This window comes from Mustela nigripes, chromosome 17 (assembly GCF_022355385.1).
Source record: "Mustela nigripes isolate SB6536 chromosome 17, MUSNIG.SB6536, whole genome shotgun sequence".
NCBI classification, from domain to species: Eukaryota; Metazoa; Chordata; class Mammalia; order Carnivora; family Mustelidae; genus Mustela; species Mustela nigripes.
In genome coordinates, this window is record NC_081573.1 from 34211698 (window position 1) to 34234446 (window position 22749).

The 22749-nt window shown below is 38.1% G+C and overlaps 1 protein-coding gene and 1 non-coding gene across 7 annotated transcripts in view; both read right to left on the reverse strand.

Annotated features, from left to right (window-relative positions):
- The window catches only part of CNOT1 (CCR4-NOT transcription complex subunit 1), a 113087-nt gene that overhangs the window by 14579 nt on the left and 75759 nt on the right, over positions 1 to 22749 (reverse strand). The window contains exons 19-39 of one of the 6 annotated variants that reach the window (XM_059382605.1): positions 22366 to 22509; positions 21147 to 21271; positions 20411 to 20697; positions 19228 to 19306; positions 15860 to 16090; positions 15389 to 15529; positions 14297 to 14476; positions 12741 to 12857; positions 11861 to 11971; positions 11031 to 11108; positions 10680 to 10857; positions 9752 to 9882; positions 7699 to 7995; positions 6898 to 7038; positions 6698 to 6802; positions 5540 to 5659; positions 4028 to 4219; positions 3289 to 3431; positions 2683 to 2791; positions 2410 to 2579; positions 1548 to 1779 (exon numbers count right to left, since the gene is read on the reverse strand). In XM_059382605.1, coding sequence (XP_059238588.1) covers positions 1548 to 1779; positions 2410 to 2579; positions 2683 to 2791; positions 3289 to 3431; positions 4028 to 4219; positions 5540 to 5659; positions 6698 to 6802; positions 6898 to 7038; positions 7699 to 7995; positions 9752 to 9882; positions 10680 to 10857; positions 11031 to 11108; positions 11861 to 11971; positions 12741 to 12857; positions 14297 to 14476; positions 15389 to 15529; positions 15860 to 16090; positions 19228 to 19306; positions 20411 to 20697; positions 21147 to 21271; positions 22366 to 22509 — 3311 coding nt within the window. Of the gene's footprint in view, positions 1 to 1526; positions 1780 to 2409; positions 2580 to 2682; positions 2792 to 3288; positions 3432 to 4027; positions 4220 to 5539; positions 5660 to 6697; positions 6803 to 6897; positions 7039 to 7698; positions 7996 to 9751; positions 9883 to 10679; positions 10858 to 11030; positions 11109 to 11860; positions 11972 to 12740; positions 12858 to 14296; positions 14477 to 15388; positions 15530 to 15859; positions 16091 to 19227; positions 19307 to 20410; positions 20698 to 21146; positions 21272 to 22365; positions 22513 to 22749 lie in introns of all 6 variants that reach the window. The other 5 variants (XM_059382601.1, XM_059382606.1, XM_059382602.1 and 2 more) reach the window with 5 other exon arrangements.
- Positions 13604 to 13741, reverse strand: LOC132006237 (small nucleolar RNA SNORA46). The gene has a single exon (XR_009401020.1). It is a non-coding gene; the product is annotated as a small nucleolar RNA SNORA46 (small nucleolar RNA).

Below are 22749 nucleotides of genomic sequence, written 5' to 3' on the forward strand. Positions count from 1 at the left end.
ACTTCTGGTACATTGAAATCTGAAAAACTAACAGGGGGTTAAGGTAATGAAGACAAACGGCTGTGATCAAGAGGGAACACAAGGAGGAAAGAATTCTCAAAAGGATACAAAAGAGAACAGAAAAGTATAAATTATACTTTCTTAAGCAGAGAGAAGAAACAAGAGCAAAAAAGCCAGCAGGAAGAGCTGAGACAGGTGCCACATCCATACCCATGAAATATTGATGATCGCAAAAACCAAGTGATTCAGAGTTCTTCTATCCAAATCAGAAATCAAACTATAAACATTCAGTAACATCCATGCAATAATGTATATTTTAGAATTTTGTTGGGTACAGAGCTACTGTACTGTATGATTTATTTAACTAAGTTAAAATTCATCTTAAAAAGTAAATCCAATTTCTAACTTCTAAAATTTAAATCAGCTCTTACACACTGTCATTTATCTGATAATAGAACTAATTTGCAATCTTTCTTTGGTAGTACTCCTAAACTTTCATCTCAGTTTAAAGAAATACAATGGTCAATCTGCAGAAATTAGCAGATAAACAAATATCGCTCCCTGAATAAACATTACAATAGTCCTACTAAAGGAATTCTAAGGGCAGTCAGCACAAGTACCATTCTTGCCCTTAAGTAGTATGATTAGGACACACTGACTATTGGGTATGAATCCCTCCAGTGGTTGAAAACAGACAGTAACGATCAAAAACAGAATGCTAAATGGTACTGCAGCTCTCTTTCTACATTTTTGTCTGTTCCTCCTGTTCACAAACATTCTTTCCAAACTTAATTATTCTAGGAACTTGCCTCCTACTTTAATTCAAAGTTCAATTTAGATCAAATCAAATGAAAACAAATACAGTAAAGCCATTTTCCAAAAGAACATGTTAGTCAGTTTTAAGTAAATAAGCTACTTAATTTAGAAAATATAAGAAAAGATTCCACCTATTTAAGTTTTTAGTGTTTTCTTATTATTATTTTTTTAACATGAGCTAGGGGTGCCAGGGTGGGTTAAAGCCACTGCTTTCGACTCAGGTCATGATCCCAGGGTCCTGGGACTGAGCCCCACATCAGGCTCTCTGCTCAGCAGGGAGCCTGCTTCCCCTCCTTTCTCTCTGCCTGTCTCTCTGCCTACTTGTGATCTCAAATAAATAAATAAATAAATAAAACCTTAAAAAAAAAAAAAAAAAGGAGCTATTGTGAGAATTTTGTTAGCCCATAAGGCCCTAGTTATCAAGCCAGTAAAATTATGACATACATCTAGCAATTTCATTATTCATTATCTGATCCCATACTTTGTAACTATGACAAATGAAATGGGATTAGTAGAACTAAAGAGAACATGAAATGTTGAATTTACTGGTTAGCACCCAAAGATGAGGAAAAGAAATAGGCTTTATCAATTTAACAGAGTAACGATGGCGACAATTTTTGGTTTACATGAGTATGGAGGTAACTGTCTGACGTAATACTGAGCTTAAATACTGGAGGCATCACACCCTACTTATGTTGAATAAAAAGCACCTTTCTTTCCAAAAGCTCTACCTGTCCAACAAACGCAGAGAAAGCTTTGGTACTGTCACGGCCAGCTGCTGCTGAATGGTAGAGATTCACCCATTCCCTCAGGAGATACTCTGCCTTCTCCCTCAGGCCTGGAGGATCATCATACTCTGAGGCTTGAGAGATTCCCGAATGCATCATAAAGTTAGGGCCTCCATGAGCACGATCAATCATTGCTTCATAGTTGGATCGCACTACTTCCATCAGCTGGGGCAATCTAGTACAATAAATCCAGAGTGAAAATCAGTCTACTCATGGTCGCGATTTCACAGACACAGTTGGACAATTTGCTTATTTAATAGAAACCAAAACAGTGACTTCCATATTTAAACAAAACTATCCTCGGTCTCTGTTTACTCATAACCACATAATACACAAATAACTGACCTTGGTTAAGCCACTTCTTAACCCCCCAAAAATAGTGCCTGTTGAAATGGAGCTGATCGATGTTCATAGTCAACAAATATTCACTGTGCGCCTACCATGTGCCATGGTTTGTTATGTATCTTAATTTCAACGTTTCTTTGAGATATTTCTATTTCATTCAAGAAAAGGTAAATCAACTTATCAAAACTCCAATTTTAAAGTGGCAGAGGCAGGGCTTAAACACAGGGCTCTTGATACCAAGTCTAGTACTGTACATAATGCTTGCTCTAGAGCAAGAAGGCTGGGCAGTTAGTTAAGGCTTCATACTTCAAGAGACAATATTAGGTCAAACTAAAGCTTCCCACATACTATATGTACAGCAAGTTTTTACAGGTAATATTACTTATTAAGTCTGCACATTCATTTTCAAAGCTCCTTCATAGACTCAATACACAAAGATCCCCAAACACTTCATCCTCACCCTTCTGGAGCATTGCCTCTGGAGTGAGCATTAATCCTCATGAGAGTTTCAATGGTGTGGAATAGATCTGCCTCAGTAACATGAGCAACACTCCTTTCATCCACCAACAGGATTTTTACCAATTGCATAGCAAATGCCACAGCCATGTAGTTTAAACCATTCTCCATTGACTGGCAACACAAAAAGCACAATGTAAGATAGACAACACTTACAGCAAACACACATCCCAACTAACCAGAGTACCTTTCCTGTTTAAGAAAATTTCCTCCATACCTGAGCTAGGTGAAGATCATACTGCTGCATATTAACCAGATGATTACGAATGAGCAACTCCACTGCTTCCACATTGTATTTATATTCATCCCGACATTCAATTAGGCACCTAGAAAAAGTATTTCTTTTAAAGGCCTAACCATACTGTTATCAAATAAACAATTTTACTCAATGGTAATTTATTCCAAATTAAGGATGCTTTGAGAACCAACAGTAAATTAGTATCTAAGATTCAAAACAGCCAATAATAAAATAGAAAAAAGACAACCCAGTGTTAAAACTCAAGCTTTGCTCTCAAAGTCTAGAAAACAAAGGATTCCATTTAAGACAATGAAATATTTATATACGAACACTACTGCTATGAAATCACTAAAACCTTTAAAAACCAATGATACACAATTTATCCCCCAAAGCAAGGTACTGGTTTTTCACATTCATCATAGGCACCAAAGTGGAAACGGCCAAGCAATCAACAATTCTCACTACTCAGGACTGGAACAAATGTCTCGCTTAACTTCTAGAAAAAAGAAATGTCTGGACATAAACAGGGCATGTATGTTAGAAACAGTCCAATAAACAGTACTCTGCTCTAAGATGGTTACCGACCTTGTGATCTGTTTGTTACACCACGGAGACCCGTATGCCCGGCCATCTTGAAGAGCTTTTAAGACCAAAAGGTGGCACTCCCTGTAGCGCAGCAACAGGTCAGCATCAGCACCACTTGTAGCATCTAGTAAACCCTCTACAGCCTATGGAAGAAAAACAGTATTCACAAACATGGATAATATAGTACTTGACCCAACTATCAAAGACAAAACACAAACCTTAACAAAAACTACAACACACCCTCTAAAGCCTCCAGTGAACAATGCGCTCACCAAAATGCTTTTCACTTACCCTAACACCCACACACACTCTCTCTCCCTCTCTCTCAAAATTCTATCTAGTTTATGTTCACTGTGTTCTTCACATGACAGGCCCAATGTCCCAAAACAGTCAAAGTCTAATGCTCCCTGCCAAACTTCCCACATTACCCAAGTACTTGGTATCAACATATTCCTCCAAATCTAAACTGCTATCTTTTAAAGTTTCTTAACTGTATTTTCAAAAGATCTTAATAGAAAAAAAAAAAAAAGTTCCCATTTCACCATCAGTAACTGTCACAACTACATTCTAGAGAAAATTACCTGCTTATTACGAAAAACAACTTGTTTTACCTTAATTTTAAAATCTTAAGATAACCTAAGGAGATGATGGCATGGGTCACTATTATTTACAAACCTAGTCTCTTCCTGCCCTTGCTTCACAACTCATCTCTTCTTAAGAGTAGCATTTAAGAACTAACCTTCTGGAGCAGTCCAAGAGCAGCTATGGCATCCCGAGAGTTTCGAGATAATACTACAACCTCCAAAAGACTTCTAAGAGCCTGAGCTTGAGGATTCATGGCCAAAGTTGGCGGGATGGCATGTAGGTGCTGCTCCAATTCTGTAATGCACTTATCATAAATCTGAGCTACATCATCTGTTGCCCAAGCTTGCTGTTTTAGAAAAGGAAACAACCAAGAAAGTCATAAGCAATAATTTTTAAGATTTTTTTTCACCGGCTTATACATCAATTAAAAAGTCTTTTAGTATGTTTACATCCCTGAATTTTTTTGTTTTTAAAAAACAACTCCCCCCCCCCCCCCCCAAAGAGACAGCGATAGCTAGTGAGTACAGCTGCTGAGAGGAGAGGGTTCAGAAGTAGGCTGCTCACCAAGGAGGAAGCCCAACGCAGGGCTCGATCCCAGGACACTGAGACCATAACCGGAGCTAAAGGGAGACACTCAACCAACTGAGCCACCCAGGGGTGCCCCCCCATCAAAACATAGAGGGGCTCTTCCAGTCCCCTTCCTGAACTATTCGATCTTAATAACATTAGGTGGGGCACTGCAAGCAAGGATGAGGGGAGGGGTATTTAATTTGACTGAAGAAACCCCACCAGACATCAACACAATCAAACAATCAAAGCAAGCAAAATAAATAATGGGGTAGAACACAGCCTAGGAAATTAGGTAATCTGAACAACGGAAAAATATAGTACTCAGTTCAAGTGTCAAAGCATGATAGAATAAGAACACAGCATCATTTCTGTGATAAGTATATCAAAGATGCTGGATCTGAATCTATTCCTGACAACATATTGGAAAAATGCAAATCAGGCCATTCTAAAAAATAACTGGCCTATAATCTGCATAAATGTTGAGGTCATGAAAGAGGAGGAAAAACTGAGGTGCTGGATCAGACTAACCTAGGGTAAATTTTAAAAATAAAACTAACTGAAATGTATGATTCTGAAATAGGTCCTTTTACTATAAAAAGGTGATACTGGGACACTTTATAAAACCTGAATGAGGTCTAAGGATTAGGTATTACTGTATTTGTAGTAACTTCCTGATTTCAACAGCTATACTACAGAATGTCTTTTTAGGTAACACACACCAAAGTTTTCAAGAGTGACTGCGGTATCAGGGTATCTCGTATTCAAATGGTTTAGGGGGAAAATGTTTTCCCATCCCTACATCTTCAACTTTTCTATATATATTTCAAACCCTTAGAAAATGTTTTTACAAAATACAGGCAAAGCCGTGGGGGTCACCATGTAAATTCCTCTAGTTAGGCCAAACATGAAAATGAACCTCATGCATTTTTTTTTAAAAAACCCCCCATATGAACACAGCACATATGCTATGCTCAGTAACTGTGGGTACATTTTCCCCCTATAACTTAAGCTCACAGGAAGCAAGTGCCAGATTAACACCTAAAAACATTCAAATTAAAATGTTAAACATTCGACTTAATCCCAAGCAACAATTTACCTTCATGGGTTGAGCTAAAAATCCTGTGGGCTGACTTAAATCATTTGTGGGCAGGAAGCCAGGCACATTGCGTGCAAACTCTTCGTAAACAGCCAGCTGCTTTGGGTCCACACCACCAACCTGTGAAGAAGAAAACCTATTTTGACAGGATCCTCTTCACAAACTAAAGGCAAGTTTTTTCAAAGTGGAAAGTCTGCATGGGAGTAAGCACAGGGGTTCTTCTGAGAATGGATACAGGAGTCACTACAACATATTGATGTTTGATGCATGACTCAGTATGCACGCATCTGCACACAATTCACAGTGTTTCCCATTTCGCTGAATCATGTAAAGAGTGCCCATCATTTATAAATTCATTTGAGTTTTTCCACTGGAAAATGCCTCAAATAAAACCATACTAAGTGCAATTCTCCAAAGGAACTGGTAAAAATGATCAGATTTCTCACCTCATCTTCTCACCAACAGGTAGCAATAAAAACTTAAGTACCAGAAGGGAAGACCAAGTTGTGAAACACAAAAACTAACAGGGACATGAACTCTTTATGGGAGCACTTCAACAACTGGGAGGTGTATACATCTAAGGTTATCTGTATTAATACACACATACACACATCCTTTAAAGATTTTATCTTTAAGTTATCTCTCAAAGTAATTTTATCTTGGGGCACTGGGTGGCTCAGTTAGTTAAGTGTCTGCCTTTGGCTAAGGTAATGATCCCAGGTCCTGGGATCGAGCTCCCTGCTCAGCCAGGGAGGCTGCTTTTTCCTCTCCCTTTGCCTGCCACTCCCCCTGCTTGTGCTGTCAAATAAATAAATAAAGTCTTTAAAAAAGAAGAAATAATCAAGTATCCAAAAAAAAGAGAGAGAGAGAGAGAAGGTAATTTTAATTTAATTTTAATCCCTCATGCCTCATGTGAGGCTTGAACTCCATCCCTAAGATCAAGAGTCACACACTCTACCAACTGAGCCAGCCAGACACCCCTATCTAAGGCACCTTCATGTGTTCTCCACAGATGGCCTTCAAATGATAGGCTGAGGTGGGATCTCAGAAACATCTAACATTTAACCCTACTGTCTTAGTCTTGGTGAAGAGTTTAAGCAACTAGAGCAGAAAGAAAACAAAGATGGGCAAGAGAGAGACAAAGCCCCCAGTTCTCACTTTTAGCCTGATTTGCTCTGGCATCCGCTCAGCTTGGTATGTTAACACAACAGGATCACAGTACCTGCGCCCTTCTTGCCTAGCATGTTTTCTCAGTTCAAATTCCTGCAAATAAAAAAAAGTCACTGAGGTTCTTGTTATGAGGCATTTTCTTAAACAGGAAAAAAAAAATACTTAAATGGCAAATGCTAAACACTTACAGTTGCTAATCTCTTATCCATCTCAGGGCCTGCTTTTTCTACTGCAGTCTTCTGAATAAAACAGCAAGCTAATTCACAATTGTCCTGAGCTAACTGAGCAGCTGCCTGATCCATCATTTCCCTCTGTTGTGGGGATGCGGTCTATTGGAAGGGGAAAAGACAGAATGAAAACAATTTAAAAAGTTTTCTGTGGATGGACAAGACAGGTAAAAAAACAGGAAATGCAGTGCCTAGACAAATTTTACATGTTCTGACTTATGACTTATTAGCTATGACCATGAAATAGCCTAATCATCATCTTCATCTGTATATAAGATAAAAACAGAACTCATCCAAAACATTTTACTTATCAGGCAATTATGAAAATGGTGAACAAATACGTGAACAGTAAAGCAGTTTTTAATAAAAGTCATTATTAATCATGACATGTAAGACCCAAAATTAATAACTGAGTTACTTGAAGAAAGAGTGCATGTTTGTGTTTATGTGTATACATACAAAGTCACTTTTGTATTGTCTTATTCCAAGTGTTTTAATCTAAATTCTTAATGATAAACAAAAACAAGATTACTAACTTACGCATTTTTAAAAATTCATTTCTTTAAACAATATCTGGATATCTACTACCTGCCAAACACTATGTTGAGGGATATAATAGTAAGCAAAAACAAACATGATGCTTCACCTCACAGAATTTACAATCTAAGAGAAAGAAAGACATCAAATTTGGTGATATGTGAAGAAAAAGAACGTCTTTCAGGCAAGCAGTAAGGTACTATACCAAAAACATAACCAACATACACGAAGGGCTGATGCAAAGCTGTTTTTCAGGTTGGTAGATATGCTCATTAGCAGAGGTTCCCTGCAGGTAATCATAGCCATTCCAGCTGTTAAATTACGCATCATGTGATGAGCTGCTATTCGCATTCGAGATTCCTCAGAATCCAGGGCAAAATCCTTCCTGACTATTTGCTCACAAGTAGTCATAGCAATCTTAATCGATCGATCCACCACAGGATGGACCAGCTCCTGAACAGCCCGTTCAATTGCCTGGCGCACACACTGCTTCAACTGTGGATGGGCCTGAAACAAGGGAATCTAGGTGGGGAAAAAACAAGTTAAGTCAACAGCTTATTTAAGTAAGACAACCCAACTTTCATCAGTAATCACACTCATGATTTTGGAAGTTACTTCAGTATTAACCATTAACTACCAATTTCTACTTAAACCAATGAAGAACACAAGAAATAGAAGCTAAGCTACAAAGAGAGCAGTATTCGGATACTTTATGATATATGATAAGAGATAGAGTCTTCGGTTTTTTAAAAGTCTTATGGGCAAATTTTTTATTACTGGATCATTACCTGCTTCCTTAGTTAAAATTTGTGCCTTAAGTACTCTTTTGTTAAAGATTTTTATTTATTTATTTGAGAGAGAGAAAGAGAGAACAAGTGAGCACAAGAGCCAGGGCAGAAGGAGAAGCAGACTCCCTGCTAAGCAGGGAGCCCAACACGGGGCTGGATCCCAGGACTCTGAAATCATGACCCGAGCCAAAGGCAAATACTTAACAGAGTCACCCAGGTGCCCCATGTGGGCATTTAAAGAAAGTGACTTCTTTAGCTGCTTGGAGTAATGCAAATGAATCAAAGATTTCTAAGAGAAAAAGATTTCTTAAAAAGCACTACCACAAATAATTCCTCAGAATACCAAACATTTTACACTACCAATTTGCTTCACTTGGAAAACTATTTCCAATCTTTTATCTCTAAAACAAACTATGCCCTAATACTCAGTTGGTCTCTTTAACTCAAGGTCCTTGCAAGAAATTTTTAAAATACTCATGAGGGGGGGCACCGGGTGGCTCAGTGGGTTAAAACCTCTGCCTTCGGCTCAGGTCATGATCCCAGGATCCTGGGATCAAGCCCCGCATCAGGCTCTTTGCTCAGCAGGGAGCCTGCTTCCTCCTCTCTTTGCCTGCCTCTCTGCCTACTTGTGATCTCTCTCTGTTAAATAAATAAAATCTTTAAAAAAAAAAAAAATACTCATGAGGGATACATTAAGTATTCAGATTACTGACAGTGTTATAAAGGGAACCACAATTTGTAGATCTAGCCCCCAACCCCAACAAAAAATAGGATGAGGGTTAAAATATCTCTTTCAAAAGCCTTTTATGTTCTTTAAATAAAAAGGGGCTCACTGTATTCATGTTACTCCTATATGTGTAAACATTTTCAGTTTCTAAAAAACAAAGACCATGAATACTCCAAGTACCTGATTCTGAACAAGTAAGCAGAATAAAAGATAATCATCACTCTGAACATACAGAGTAACATACTACCTTTCAAATGTAGGAATTTTATAGACCAAATCAAACTTCCTCCTAGAACCAGGCTAAAGAAATATAACTAAAAGTGTTAAGTCCCACTTCTAGACCCTGACCTGGAGATTTCAGAGACACACACGGGAATCAGCTCAGTTCAAACTATCTGCCAGGAAAGGTCATAATGCAAGGCTAAGGGTGACATGATAATGAAAATAAAGAGCAAAAAGCTATAAACACACTAAAGATCTTTTGACCTGTGGAAGGAATTCCTGGCGATGGTGATTAGACTGCCAGCTACTTACTATCTCAGGATTTGGATATGAGGAACAAATATAGACCATGTCTAGTCACAATAACTATTTTTAGAGTAGGAAAAAAGCCAAGCTATACTACAGAGCAGTTCCCAGTTCCTGCTCTCTGCACAAAAGTCTACACACTAAGAATCCAGAAGAAATGGCAAAAAGAAAAGGAAGGTGACCAGTTTATCTTGTCACAAAGTAGGAAATGGGGTATGGAGCAGTGTTTACATACCGTTGGATTTAGGGTAATGTGTGGTGCCAGGCCTGCAAGGGAATAGACATTGATGTCGTGGTAGCTGTACTGTGGTTGTGGTGGAACCGTGGCTGTACAAGTAGTACTGGTAGCTGGTGTTGTAGAAGTTGCTAAATGTTAAGAGATAAAATAAAAGCTAATAAAAAGCATACTTCTTGATTTTATTGTAACATTAGCAGGCTCTCAAAGAGATTAGTCTCTTGGAGGACTTGGGGGAATGGCACAAGTCACATTTTTTCCACCCTCAATTATAAGAAAACTTCTATTGTTTTAAACAGACATTTGAACAAAGTATGTAAAACTATGTCAGTGACAATGCCCCAGAGCAAATCATCAACTGTGAGGACATGCTTCATTAAGAAGCCCAACCCTTGTTGAATTACTCTTTCTTATAGGTATCTATTTCCAGTCTAGGCTGTTCCCTGGTTTTACTTGGAGATTCTTAGCCATTGAGGACTGAGAGAGAATGAAAGCTGGTTTATCCTAACACACCTCCCAATCTTTTTTCCCCAACACTTCTACAGCTCCCACACTTCCAATCTATATGATCCAAGTATAATAATTCACCCCCCACCCCTGGCAGATCTAACTGGTTGCCTGGCCAGCCCAAAATTTGAGGAATAACAGAGACCATCATACCATTCAGTTTCTTCTGAGACCTCAAACAATGTAAAAGATAACCTTAGTTGGGTTATGATTAATGATGCTTAATTAAGAATACCATATGAATTCTAATACCTAAGACAATGCCTACACATAACTAACTTTTACTTAATTTAGGCGGCTCACCTAAGTATATAAAATTTTAGCACCACGATTACATGGAAAATCACAACTTTCTATATGCATGAAGACGTACCATTTAAGAAAACCTTCTGTTAAGGAGAGGGCTAATTATGACACTTACTTGTGGTTGTGATGGGAGGGAGTTCTTCTGGCTGCTTGACATCTTTCTTTGGAGCAGAGAGTTGCTCATCTAAGTTCTTTAGGCGATCTTTATCCTTTAGGAGGTTTCCAGGTTTTAGCTCATTGATGTCTAGTGCAAGGTTCTTACAGAGGACCTCAATCTCAAACTTCAAGTTTAACTGCATAATTCAAATATTCAAAAAGAATTTTTTTTAAATGTAGATTTATTCACAATACATACTACTCTTACCCAAACATTAGGGTTTACCCCAACTATCCTCTACTTCTCCTATAAATTTTAATAATGTGACGACACAGAATGTTCTAAAGGATAAAGCAGCAATAAATTTACCTTTAAGTCATGTTCTTGATGTAGCTCTGCTAACACATTCATAATTGCCATTGTCCACGGGTTGGGTGGTCTAAAAACCTAAAGAAAAAGCTATTATGTTAAGGGGGCCACCAAAATCATCTTTTAATTTGTATTACATAAAACAGCTATAGAGAGGGCGCCTGGGTGGCTCAGTGGGTTAAGCCTCTGCCTTCGGCTCAGGTCATGATCCCAGGGTCCTGGGATCGAGCCCCACATCAGGCTCTCTGATCAGCAGGGAACCTGCTTCCCCTCCTTTCTCTCTCTGCCTGCCTCTCTGCCTACTTGAGATCTCTGTCAAATAAATATTTTAAAAAACAAAAACAGGTGTAAGGGGCATTGGGTCCTAATTCCTTAAGCATCTGCCTTCTGCTGGGGTCATGATCCCAGGGTCTTGGGATGGAGCCCCACATTGGGGCTCCCCACTCAGCGGGAAGTCTGCTCCTCCCTCTCCCATTCTCCCCATTTGTGTTCCCTCTCTTACTGTGTGTCTCTCTTCATCACATGGAAAAAAAAAATCTTAGGATAAATAATAAAATTTGAAGAATTAAAAAATATAAAAGTTATGCACTTATACCCATATGGCCATAACAAAACCCTTGGGTTTCCCATCTATGTATTTTAGGAAAACACCAAATCCTTTAAAATCATGCTACTTTAGCCTCTCATACTCGAAATCCGAGTTTCCCTAAGGAAACCTGACTAAACTTGCTCTGTGTTCACAGCAACTAAAGACATAATCTCTTGCACTTTTGCTGAAACAAGCTAACTCTTAAAAATCAACCACCGATAAAATATTAAAATATACTCACCACACTACGAATGCTTGATTCTAAGACTTTGGCAACAAAGGGAACTACGTAGAGCAGCTCTTGCTGTCCTTTAACATAAGCCTCAAGCAGCAAAGACTTTACATCCAAGTCCTAGAATAAGAAGAGTATTTTTTTTAAAAACTGGGCATGTATTTCAAAACCCTTCACAAAGTACCAAAAAAAAAAAAATTATCTTGCCAAACTCATTTCCAAATTAGGAATCAATATAGTATGACTCTTGCCTTACAGAAAGAGATTACAGTCAGACCTTACTGGCTTTTGCTTATCCCGCTTAGCAATGCAGGATCATGAGCATGCAAGTGGATTCAAAACATGGGCCAAACTCTTACAAACACCCAATCATCTTTAAAACAGCCCCAAATAGGGGCACCTGCGTGGCTCAGTGGATTAAGCCTCTGCCTTCGGCCCAGGTCATGATCCCAGGGTCCTGGGATCGAGCCCCGCATCCGGCTCTCTGCTCAGCAGGGAGCCTGCTTCCCTTCCTTTCTCTCTACCTGCCTCTCTGCCTACTTGTGATCTGTCAAATAAATAAATAAAATCTTTAAAAATAAATAAATAAAATAGCCCCAAATAAAGTCAAGATTTTTTTTTTAAAGATTATTTATTTATTTATTTGACGAGAGAGAGAGATCACAAGTAGGCAGAGAGGCAGGCAGAGAGAGAGAAGGGGAAGCAGGCTCCCTGCTGAGCAGAGACTCCCGCCATGTGGGGCTCGATCCCAGGACTCCGGGATCATGATCCAAGCCGAAGGCAGAGGCCCAACCCACTGAGCCACCCAGGCGCCCCTAAAGTCAAGATTTTTAAACAAAATATGCTGTATGAACATTCTCAAGTTTTACATGGACCCCCTGAAACTCACAGTGTGTAAGATGGGTTTATTTTTAGCTAGTGTTATCATTCCTAGCCAATGTCCCAAATTCTTCAGCAAAGAACGATCTGAAAAGTTCGCTGCAGCTTTATCAGAGGTCAGGAGCACCTGAAATGGTACAGGATTAAGAAAGATAGAAAATGAGCTTAAAAAAAAAATTCTCAACTGAATGTTTGGAATTCCTCCTTATCCTACGTTAAAAATGAGCCCTCAATTCTGAGAACATGGCCCCACATTAGATCTATTCCGTATTATCAGAGTATAACTACACAAGGTTAAGGGGTCATGTATAGTCCTACAGAAAAGTATTTGAAAATTGAAGGTTTTAGTGAGTTTTGAAGCAGACACCCAACTGCAAATCTAGTTTTGAAGAGCCAAATTCAATTCAAATGATAATAAACCAATGCTTCCAAGTCATTCAAGACAATAAGCATATGGAGAAATGTAACCAATATCATAGTACTGAGTGCAATCTTTAGCATTATCTAGGTCACTATGTATCTCTACAGAGAACTAAAATAGCTTTCTGAAATACAGTATAATAATGCTTAAATGCTTCTTTTAAATTTTCTAGAATACCTATTTATTTCATTAATCGCTTCTTTTAAAATTTCTAGAATATCTGTTTCATTAATTCTCTAGTTGTTACTTTCCTAAACAGGATATAACCACCACATGAGTTTGTTTGGGGGAACGTACACAAATCCATGTGCAACATGTTACACCTTAAAATTTATGGCTATCAAGTTGTAATTTCAATTTGTTTAAAAGAATCTTGAAATTCTGCTCCATAATATGTATGTACATTCATATCCCAATCATAATTTTAATCAGATAAAAAAGGGAGAATATAGTTATGTTCCTTAACCTTATCCAGCAACAGCAGAACGGCACAAAGTCAGCTGTGCAACAGAAAGAGCCAGGAATTCTTTTGCACTACAGCGTAACCAAGAATGGGGAAAATTCCCATCCACAGGTTTAAATATAGTGCTAGTTCCTAAACCACTACCCCAAGTGATTCATCAAAGAATGATGACAGCTGTATGCTGGTTTTCTTGAAACATTATTCTTCCTGAGAAATAAAATACCTACTTTTATGGAACAAGTGTTAGCACATTAGGAAAACTCGGACTCTGAACTGCTGAGAATCCTTCACAACAGCTATAATTGAGGCTACGGTACAGAGATACATGGCACTTAATAAGAAATCAAAGGCTCACTGCAGCACTGTCTTTATAATACATAAACTATTAACAATCTAAATATTCATCAGCAATAAATATACAGACAGTGGATTTCTATAAGACAATTAAAAAGAACCTGAGGGACTAAAGTTCAGAGCATATTACAAGTATGAAGAGGAGACATTAACAGGGCTAAAATTTAAAACATGCACGGAATGATGAAAACAAAATCAGAATAGGAGAATTACTTTCCAAGTAAACAGTACATGTCTATGTAACTAAATTCTTCATGAATCTACTTGTACAATCAAGTATTTCCAAATTCAAAACAGTAATGAATAAAAAACAAGAACTAAATCTTACTTTGATGTTTCTGTAGGTCTCATTCAGAACCATCTTATTAAATTCAGGGTTCTTCAGCGTGTCAAGGAAGTTTGAATAGAGGCTGTGAAAGTTTGGCTCAATACTGACTCTCTTCATAACCAGGTACTGTGAAACCCAAGGCATAAATTCTTCCTTCACAGTTTCCTTTAGTTCTTCAACCTAGCCAACCAATGCAACACAGAAGTACACAATTAAAAGATAATACAGTTTTGTGGGGTTTTGTTGTGAACACTACAATATGTAGCATGTGGCTCCTTGCAAAATCAGATGCTCAAGCGCCACCCTTCATCTCCCCCCCCACATTAGACACATGCTATGAAGTACTGTATATTCAATTCCTTGTTAGTATACAGTCATCTCTCAAACTGTGTGTTGACTAGGACTAAAAATCTATAGCTCCTTTCAGCTTTAAAATTATAAAACATGAAGTCCCTCACCTCCACCATTCCCAACTCTCCATTTGACCAAAATTGCATAAATTATTAATGTACAACCTGCCATTAAGAGACCTAACACCGGAACTATGTTTTCCTAAATTTCCAACTCCAGGAAACCTCTCTTCCAAAAGGACACTAAAGGCTTATCCCCCAATCAATTCTGGAGGGATTTTGAAAGATGGTGTATGTGTAATATCTCAAAAATTACTTGTTCAGGCTAATATTACCAGCTAACATAGGCATTTCCAATGCCTTACATATAATCTTGAAAAGCAATGGTCATTTCTTGTGCTTTGTACAAAGTTACCTCAGTTATTAGACATCTAATAAAAGCTCTGAATGGTCTCTGGGAAAACATGACTTGCAACGTGGTACAAATGAAACCCTCCACCATGACGAGACCACTGAGTTTATTTCAAAAGCCTGTAAAACTTGCTGCAAAACTAATGCTACTTAATGTCTGCAAAAACTACAGCCACTAGTTGTATATCCTCATTCCCTTTGTTTTGATTCTATTACTTCCACCTTTAAAGTATTACAAAGGGTGCAGAATATCAAGTATAAATCACCCAACCTATTAGGGTAAGAACAGATAGCATTCACAATGGTATATAAACTATTATATCATGCTCACCTTTTGGGTCATATTCGATTGTGAGAGATTATTGAAGATAAAAGCAATTTTCTCTTGGATATTTTCTGGGGGCTCTACAATTCTTTCAGTTTGATCTGTGGCCACAAGCAACGTGTCTATATTTGTAGTATTAATAGAAGGCTAAAAAACAAAAACAAAAACAAAAAACATAAACATAAACTGAAATGCCTGCTTAACAAATCCCAGGGAAAAATGCATACCAATTCTTTCAAAATAAAAAAAAACATACACATGATATATACAGCTATATACTCTAAGCGTTGGCCAGAATATGTATTGATATAGTGCCTGTCTTTGAGAAATCTGGGGAGGGAAGATACAGAGGGAGAAATGCTGGTCTTTATACTTTCAGTAGACATGTGTTACTTACAATAAAATTAAAATACATGCTCACTACTGGAGACATTACAACACTAACAGACCCGAGGAAAAGAAAAGAGATGTACTTACTGGCACATCTTTCTTAAAGCTGACTCCGGTTGGCCTGGTGACTGTAACCGTTTTAGCAACAGTGGTGGTTGTTGAGGTGGTTACCATCGTGCTAACCTGACCAGCAAGGGGAGCTTTTGCTGGAACCTGGGCCTGAGCCTGGGCCTGAGCCAGTGCAATACTTCCAGGGGTTGTGATAGAGCCCTGCATTTTCACAGGAGGATCTCTAGACTGTTGTCCATATTCAATATACTAGGGGAAGGGAGAGGGTAAGACATTAAAAAGACTTCTTAATCAAAACTGAAAGTGCTTAATTATACTCCTCTAACTTCTGAGAGGGGATGTCCCTTACTCCCTGCCCCATTCTGGTCCATATTCCTATACATAATATACATAAGTAGATACCATAGGGCTCTTTGGAAGGTAAAATAATTATGTCTTACAATATTATAAGGGAACTAGACGAGCAAAACAACTTTCAAAACAGCCACCACCAATGCCTGCATATATACTTTCATAAATCCCTTAATATATGTAAACTTTAACATCTTTAAATTTCTATACTTAATTTTTTTAAAGATTTTATTTATTTATTTGACAGAGAGCAGGAGAGCACAGGCAGGGGGAGCAGGAGAGGGAGAAGCAGGCTTCCCTCTGAGCAGAGAGCCCAATGCAGGACCTGATCCCAGGACTCAGACCATGACCTGAGCTGAAGGGAGCTGCTTAACTGAGTCGCCCAGGCACCCCTAAATTTCTATACTACATTGATCTCTCTTACTGGATGCTGATAAGAAACCTAAGGACCAAAAATGAGTTATTTCTCAATAACTATATTACTATGAAACAAAGAAACACACTGTTGAAAGCCAAGTCAGCTAGACCCAAAGAAGCAGGAAGGCAGACTTCTTTCCATTTCATAGACCACTCAACCTCCTTTCCACACACAAATTAGAAAACTGATAAAAGGCTCCTAATCCTATTCCCAGCAGTCCATGCCTGAACAAAACAAAAACTACTACCCAGCCGCACCCAGGTGGCTCAGTCAGTTAAGCATCTGGCTCTTCATTTCAGTCCAGGTATCATCTCAGGGTTGTGAGAGAAAGCCCCAAAACAGGCTCTCCCCTGGGTGAAGAGCCTGCTTAAGATCCTCTCTCCCCCTCTGTCCCTCCCCAGCTCTAAACAAATAAACAAACAAACAAACAAATTACTATCTAGATATATAACTTTATTTAAGAAGGACATTCTCAAGGCTTCTAAAGTGGCACAGTCACTTAAGCACCCTACTTTTGGTTTTGGCTCAGGTCATGATCTCAGGGTCCTAAAATTGAGCCAGGAGTTGGGCTCCATGTTCATCAGGGAGTCTGCTTAAGACTTTCTGTCCTCTAATCATTTCCCTTGCTTTTGATAAAAAATAAATCTTAAAAAAAAAGATAAATAAAGGGCATTTTCAAGTAGGAAAGACAATCTCTGAATAAAGTATAGCACTTTAAATTGGCTAAGGGGTGCCTGAATGGCTCGTTAAGCATCTACCTTCAGCTCAGGTCATGATCCCAGGGTCCTGGGATAGTCCCACATCAGGCTTTCTGCTCAGTGGGGGGCCTGCTTCTCCCTTTCCGACTCCCCCTGCTTATGTTCCCTCTCTCCCTGCCTCTCTGTCAAATAAATAAAAATCTTTTAAAAAATAAACAAATTGGGGCGCCTGGGTGGCTCAGTGGTTTGGGCTGCTGCCTTCGGCTCGGGTCATGATCTCAGGGTCCTGGGATCGAGCCCCACATCGGGCTCCCCGCTCCGCAGGAAGCCTGCTTCCCTCTCTCTTTCTCTCTCTCTCTCTTTGCCTGCCTCTCTGTCTACTTGTGATCTCTGTCAAAAAAATAAATAAAATCTTTAAAAAATAAATAAATAAACAAATAAATAAAATAAATTGACTAAGTACAGAAATACACATAACCTTTCTCTCACCCTCTAACTATCTTGTTATAGGAGGTACTAGGAATCACTGCTTTGTGTGATCATTTCCAGGCCACCTCTCGTCTCCACACTCTCTAGGTCTATATTCCCAGCTCTGAATTCCAAACACATTTCTCATCTTAGTCTTACAAAACTCTGCTTTCCTGTACTGTACTACAGTAATGGCATATTCCCCCAAAGCCCTCACGTGAATGAGTAACACTTGTGGCTTCCCTCCATAGATCTTTTAGGTTAACCCATCACAAAAACTCTCCCCTCCTACAAACAAACCCAGCTGGACTTGGTGAAAACACTGGACTAAATTCTAATAAAAATTAAAAGTAGATTCATACTCTGATCTTTCTGATTTGTGTAAATATGACATTATAAAGCCATTTCTCTGATTTACGCAAAACAAAGTTAATAAAGATTAACTTTCTTGTTCTCTATAAGCAAGGTTTTGACCAAAGATAAGACAAAGGTATGAATACTAACCAATTAATCTAAAATCAATCACTAGAACAAAAGCTTACAAATTTCATGAATAATCACATAAAGTGGCTTATAACATATAATATCTAGGGGCACCTAGGTGGCTCAGTTGGTTGAGCACCAGACTCTTGTTTTTTTTTTTCCTTTTTTTCTGACTCTTGATTTTGGTTCAGGTCATACCTCAGGGTGGCACTGAGCCCCACATCAGGCTCCATGCTCAGTGCAGAGTCCACTTGACCCTCTCCTTCTGCTTCTCACCTGACCCCCACTCACATGAGCACTCACACTTTCTCTTTCATAAATTAAAAAAAAAAAAAATCTTTAAGAAAATGAACACTATCCCATGTTCATTTCCTCAGGGACTGCCTCCTTTTTAACAAGTACATCAAAGGAATCTAAGCAGGTGGTAATAAGACTATATATTTTTTTAAGTTATCTCTATACCCAACATGAAGCTTGAATTCGCAAATCAGGCAGATTTTTTTTTATAGGACTTTACTTATCTGAGAGAGAGCATGTGAGTGGGGAGGGGAAAAGAATCCAAAGCAGACTCTACAATGAGCAGAGAGCTCAGTCCTGAGATAATGACCTGAGCTGAAACCAAGACTCTGATGGTTCAACTGACTGGGCCACCCAGGTATCCCATGCAAGAATTCTTATTAACAGCAGATGATGTCTATACTTTAATAGCAGTATCAGGCTAAAATAACTGATAAAAGCCTTTATTAAATGAAGCAAAACCACTGCTTAGAAAATATCATCCAAAAACAATTTTTTCATAACCTATTAAGCTGCAAAATGAGCAACAAATAAAAAAAAATGAGCAACAAATAGTATGCATGCTTATATAATGCCAATCATTAAGAAATCTTAATGCCAGTCCCAGCAAATCCACAATCAATCAAAGTAAGCTCTCCTACTAAAGAGATTTACGTATTAAAGACACTTACCTCCTGTAAATGATGTGGAAATTGCATAAAGTGACTGATAGAAGCCAAGTGCTGACAATACTGGGGATAGTCCTTCAATCTGCCAACAAAAACATTCATTCATTCATTCATCACCTCATGTACAAACAGAAGCAACAAAATTAACAGATTTTCATTCAACTGCTAGTCTAGGCCACTTGCCCCATTCTACCTAAGAAACACCTACTTGAAGAGATTGCCAGATAAGAGCATGAGAGTGAGGGAGAGAAATATCTATGAACTTTTTTTTACATCAGAAAACAGTATCCTTTGTTTTTTAAAGGTCCTATATTTCAGTTAAAACTTGATTACAACAAGCCATTAAAATCACTATCTGGGAACAATTTCAAATGTTCATTAACAGCTAGATGGAAAAACAATTCACAGTTAATCCATATAGTAACACAGTTAACCAATACATACATAATCAATACAATAAAAAGAAGCTACTGAAACATATAGTAAAACAGATTAATTTCAAAAGCATCAGCCTAACTGTAAGAAGTCAGACTCATACATACTCTCCATGGTTCTGCTTATAGAACACTAGGAAAACTAGAAAGAAATCAGATCCAGGATTGCCAGGGGTCAAAGAACTACAAAGGGGAAATAAGAGAACTGCTTAGGAGTAACAAATTTTCAAGATTCTGATTGTAATAGTGGTTCTAAATTCTGCAAAACTCAAAGTACTGTAATCTAAAATGGTGCCTTTCACTAAAGCATACTTAAATAAACAACAACAAAAACACTATGTCAATTTACACTTTTCCTACCACTTATCTGATAATTGTAAAAAACTGTTCTCACCCCCCCCTCTACTTCATACAAATGTTAAGATACATATAATGATGGGGCACGGCAAGAATTACTTGGTAAGTGAGTTATTATTTCTTTGTGTATTAAATAAAGATGCTTCCAGGGTGCCTGGGTAGCAGTCAGTTAAGCATCGGAACCCTGGTTTCAGCTCAGGTCATGAACTCAAGGTGGTGAGATCAAGCCTCATGTGGGGCTCTGTTCAGCGCAGGGCTTGGTGTGGAGTCAGCTTAAGATTCTCTCCCTCCCCCTCTCTACTCTCCTCCCGTTCTCACATGCACTCTCTCTCAAAGAAATAAATAAATCTTTAAAAAAGGGAGATAAATGCTTCATAGGAAACCTATTCACTCACCTATTTTTAAACCTATCTAGTGCAGCAATCCCAAAATAATACATTTTAGAACCAAAAGGCTTGCGTAAGGCTTCAAGAACATATCGCAGGGCCAGACCTAGTGCCATGTAAGTGACCAGTCCTTTTTCAATTATCCCACCGAACAGGCAGGCTGTTATATGTAACTCTTTATCAGGGTACTGGGGGAAAAACCGATATTCTTCAAACAAGTTCCTCAGCATACAGTTAAAGACTTCTCGTTCCCTCTTTATGGTAGAATCTTTAAACCTCTGTAACATTTCTAATACCTAGAAAAAGCAAGACAAAAACAAAACACGCATAAAGGAAACTATGATGAAAAGCATTCCTTAAATATTCTTCAAAGAACTGTTAAAAAAGAATATATTTTTTAAAATATAATCTTTAAGGTGGGGGGAGACTGGCTGGCTCAGTTGGAAAAGCATGCATTTCTTGATCTTGGGGTCGTGCATTCGAGCTCCACATAGGGGGTAGAGTTCCACACTGGGTGTAGAGATTACTGATAAGAATAGATATACTTTAAAAATAGATATATGATATATAGATAATCTTTAAAAAAGAATTCTTAATCAAGATATTTAACAATATACTGAGCCTGAGATGAATATTATATCTCAAAGGGTATACATACACATACCAAAACACTCTGAGCTGAATTTCTAAAAACTCTGAAAGGGGATTTAAGATTTATATAAACCATAACATCCTAGACACTTACCTCATCAACAGACATAGTTGGATGTGGTGGGTGATTATATATTCTCTGAAAATAGCTGTTCGCTTCGTCATCTATTTCTTTACTAAAGTGCTGATTTGCCTCTGGCCACACCTGAGACAGGTCCGCTGTTAGAAACAGAAAGGCAACCAGTGGGCATTTAAGCCTTTTCCCCAATGGCCCACTTTTATACAGAGAGAAAAAGAGAAAAATACCCTTTTAATCTTAAGGGGAAAAAAAATAAAAGAAAATGAAGAAATTATTAAGTGGTCAAAGATCAATATTCAAGTATTTTGCGTACATATAAAAGATTTTAACAAGTGCCTTACAAACGTAGCTCTACCTCAGTATTTTACCAAACCATGAAAGTTCACTACATTCAAATCCACACTGCACTTGTCCTTAACACAACCTCACTTGGCATTAACAAGTCTTTACTACTTTATAATAAAAATGACATCTAACATATAAGAATTATCAATGCATGTGCATTAAGACACTGATGTAAACACAAAGCATGCTACAAAACATAACATTCAGACAAGTCTTTCACACTAACGTTTTCAAGTCAACTGGTATACTTTCAAATCCTATATAATGAATATCTGGTCCCAACAAGGGGATTTATAGGTAAATGATACCTACATCTATACAAAGAGGACTTTTGACTTTGAGAATTAACTTATTAAGGAAGTGAAACTTTAAAAGCTGTCTTCCAAGTTACATCATATATGTCATGCGATGATTATTACATGTAAGGCTATATATACCATAAAGCTTTAACCTTAAAATAAACTGCTGAAACAAAAATTTGAAATTCTCATAGCTGCTCCTGAATTGTTTACAACAAAAGAACACCACCAACACATTTTTAGAATAAGTGTAGATTTATATACATACATTTAAATGCTAAAAACAGCTTTTTACTGTATTTCTTACTTTTAGAGTAACACCCCTAAAAGATGCTACCTCTTATTAACCATCACAGTGTTCTAACAATCCACATCAATGGTGGAGAGATAACTCAATTTTTTACTTCAGTAACTCAAGTTAGTCAATTAATTCCCACTGACCTACAAGGCACATCAAATAATCACCCCTACTAACAATATATTAAGTCAATTTTTTTGTCCACATAACTGTAGGGGCAACAAACTGGAAATCTAAAAAGCTTTATGTACATCAGTCACACTTCACAATCACAGACAACACTACCACTTACAAGGTTTCATCTTACTCTGCTGGAATGTAGGCTGGTTCAGTCCAGAGGTGCCCAGTTTCCTCTGTACAAAAGGATCGTTATTCACTGCAGGGAGTCCAAGAGCCCCAGTTCCTATACCAGTCAGGCTGCCTGTGCCAAGACCACCTACTAGAAAAAAGGGAGGCAGCCAGAAGTCTTATCATTACTCATATTCTTTACTTACATCAAAGATCTAGGATTTTATTTAGAAAGACAGTGTCTTTGTAAATTCGCTTATAACAATATTTAATTTTATACAGATCTAAACTAATAAAAGTAGATAAAAATGGCCAAGGTGGGGCATCGGGGTGGTTCAGTTGGTTAAACACCTGCCTTCAGCCTGGCACATGATCTTAGGGTCCTGTG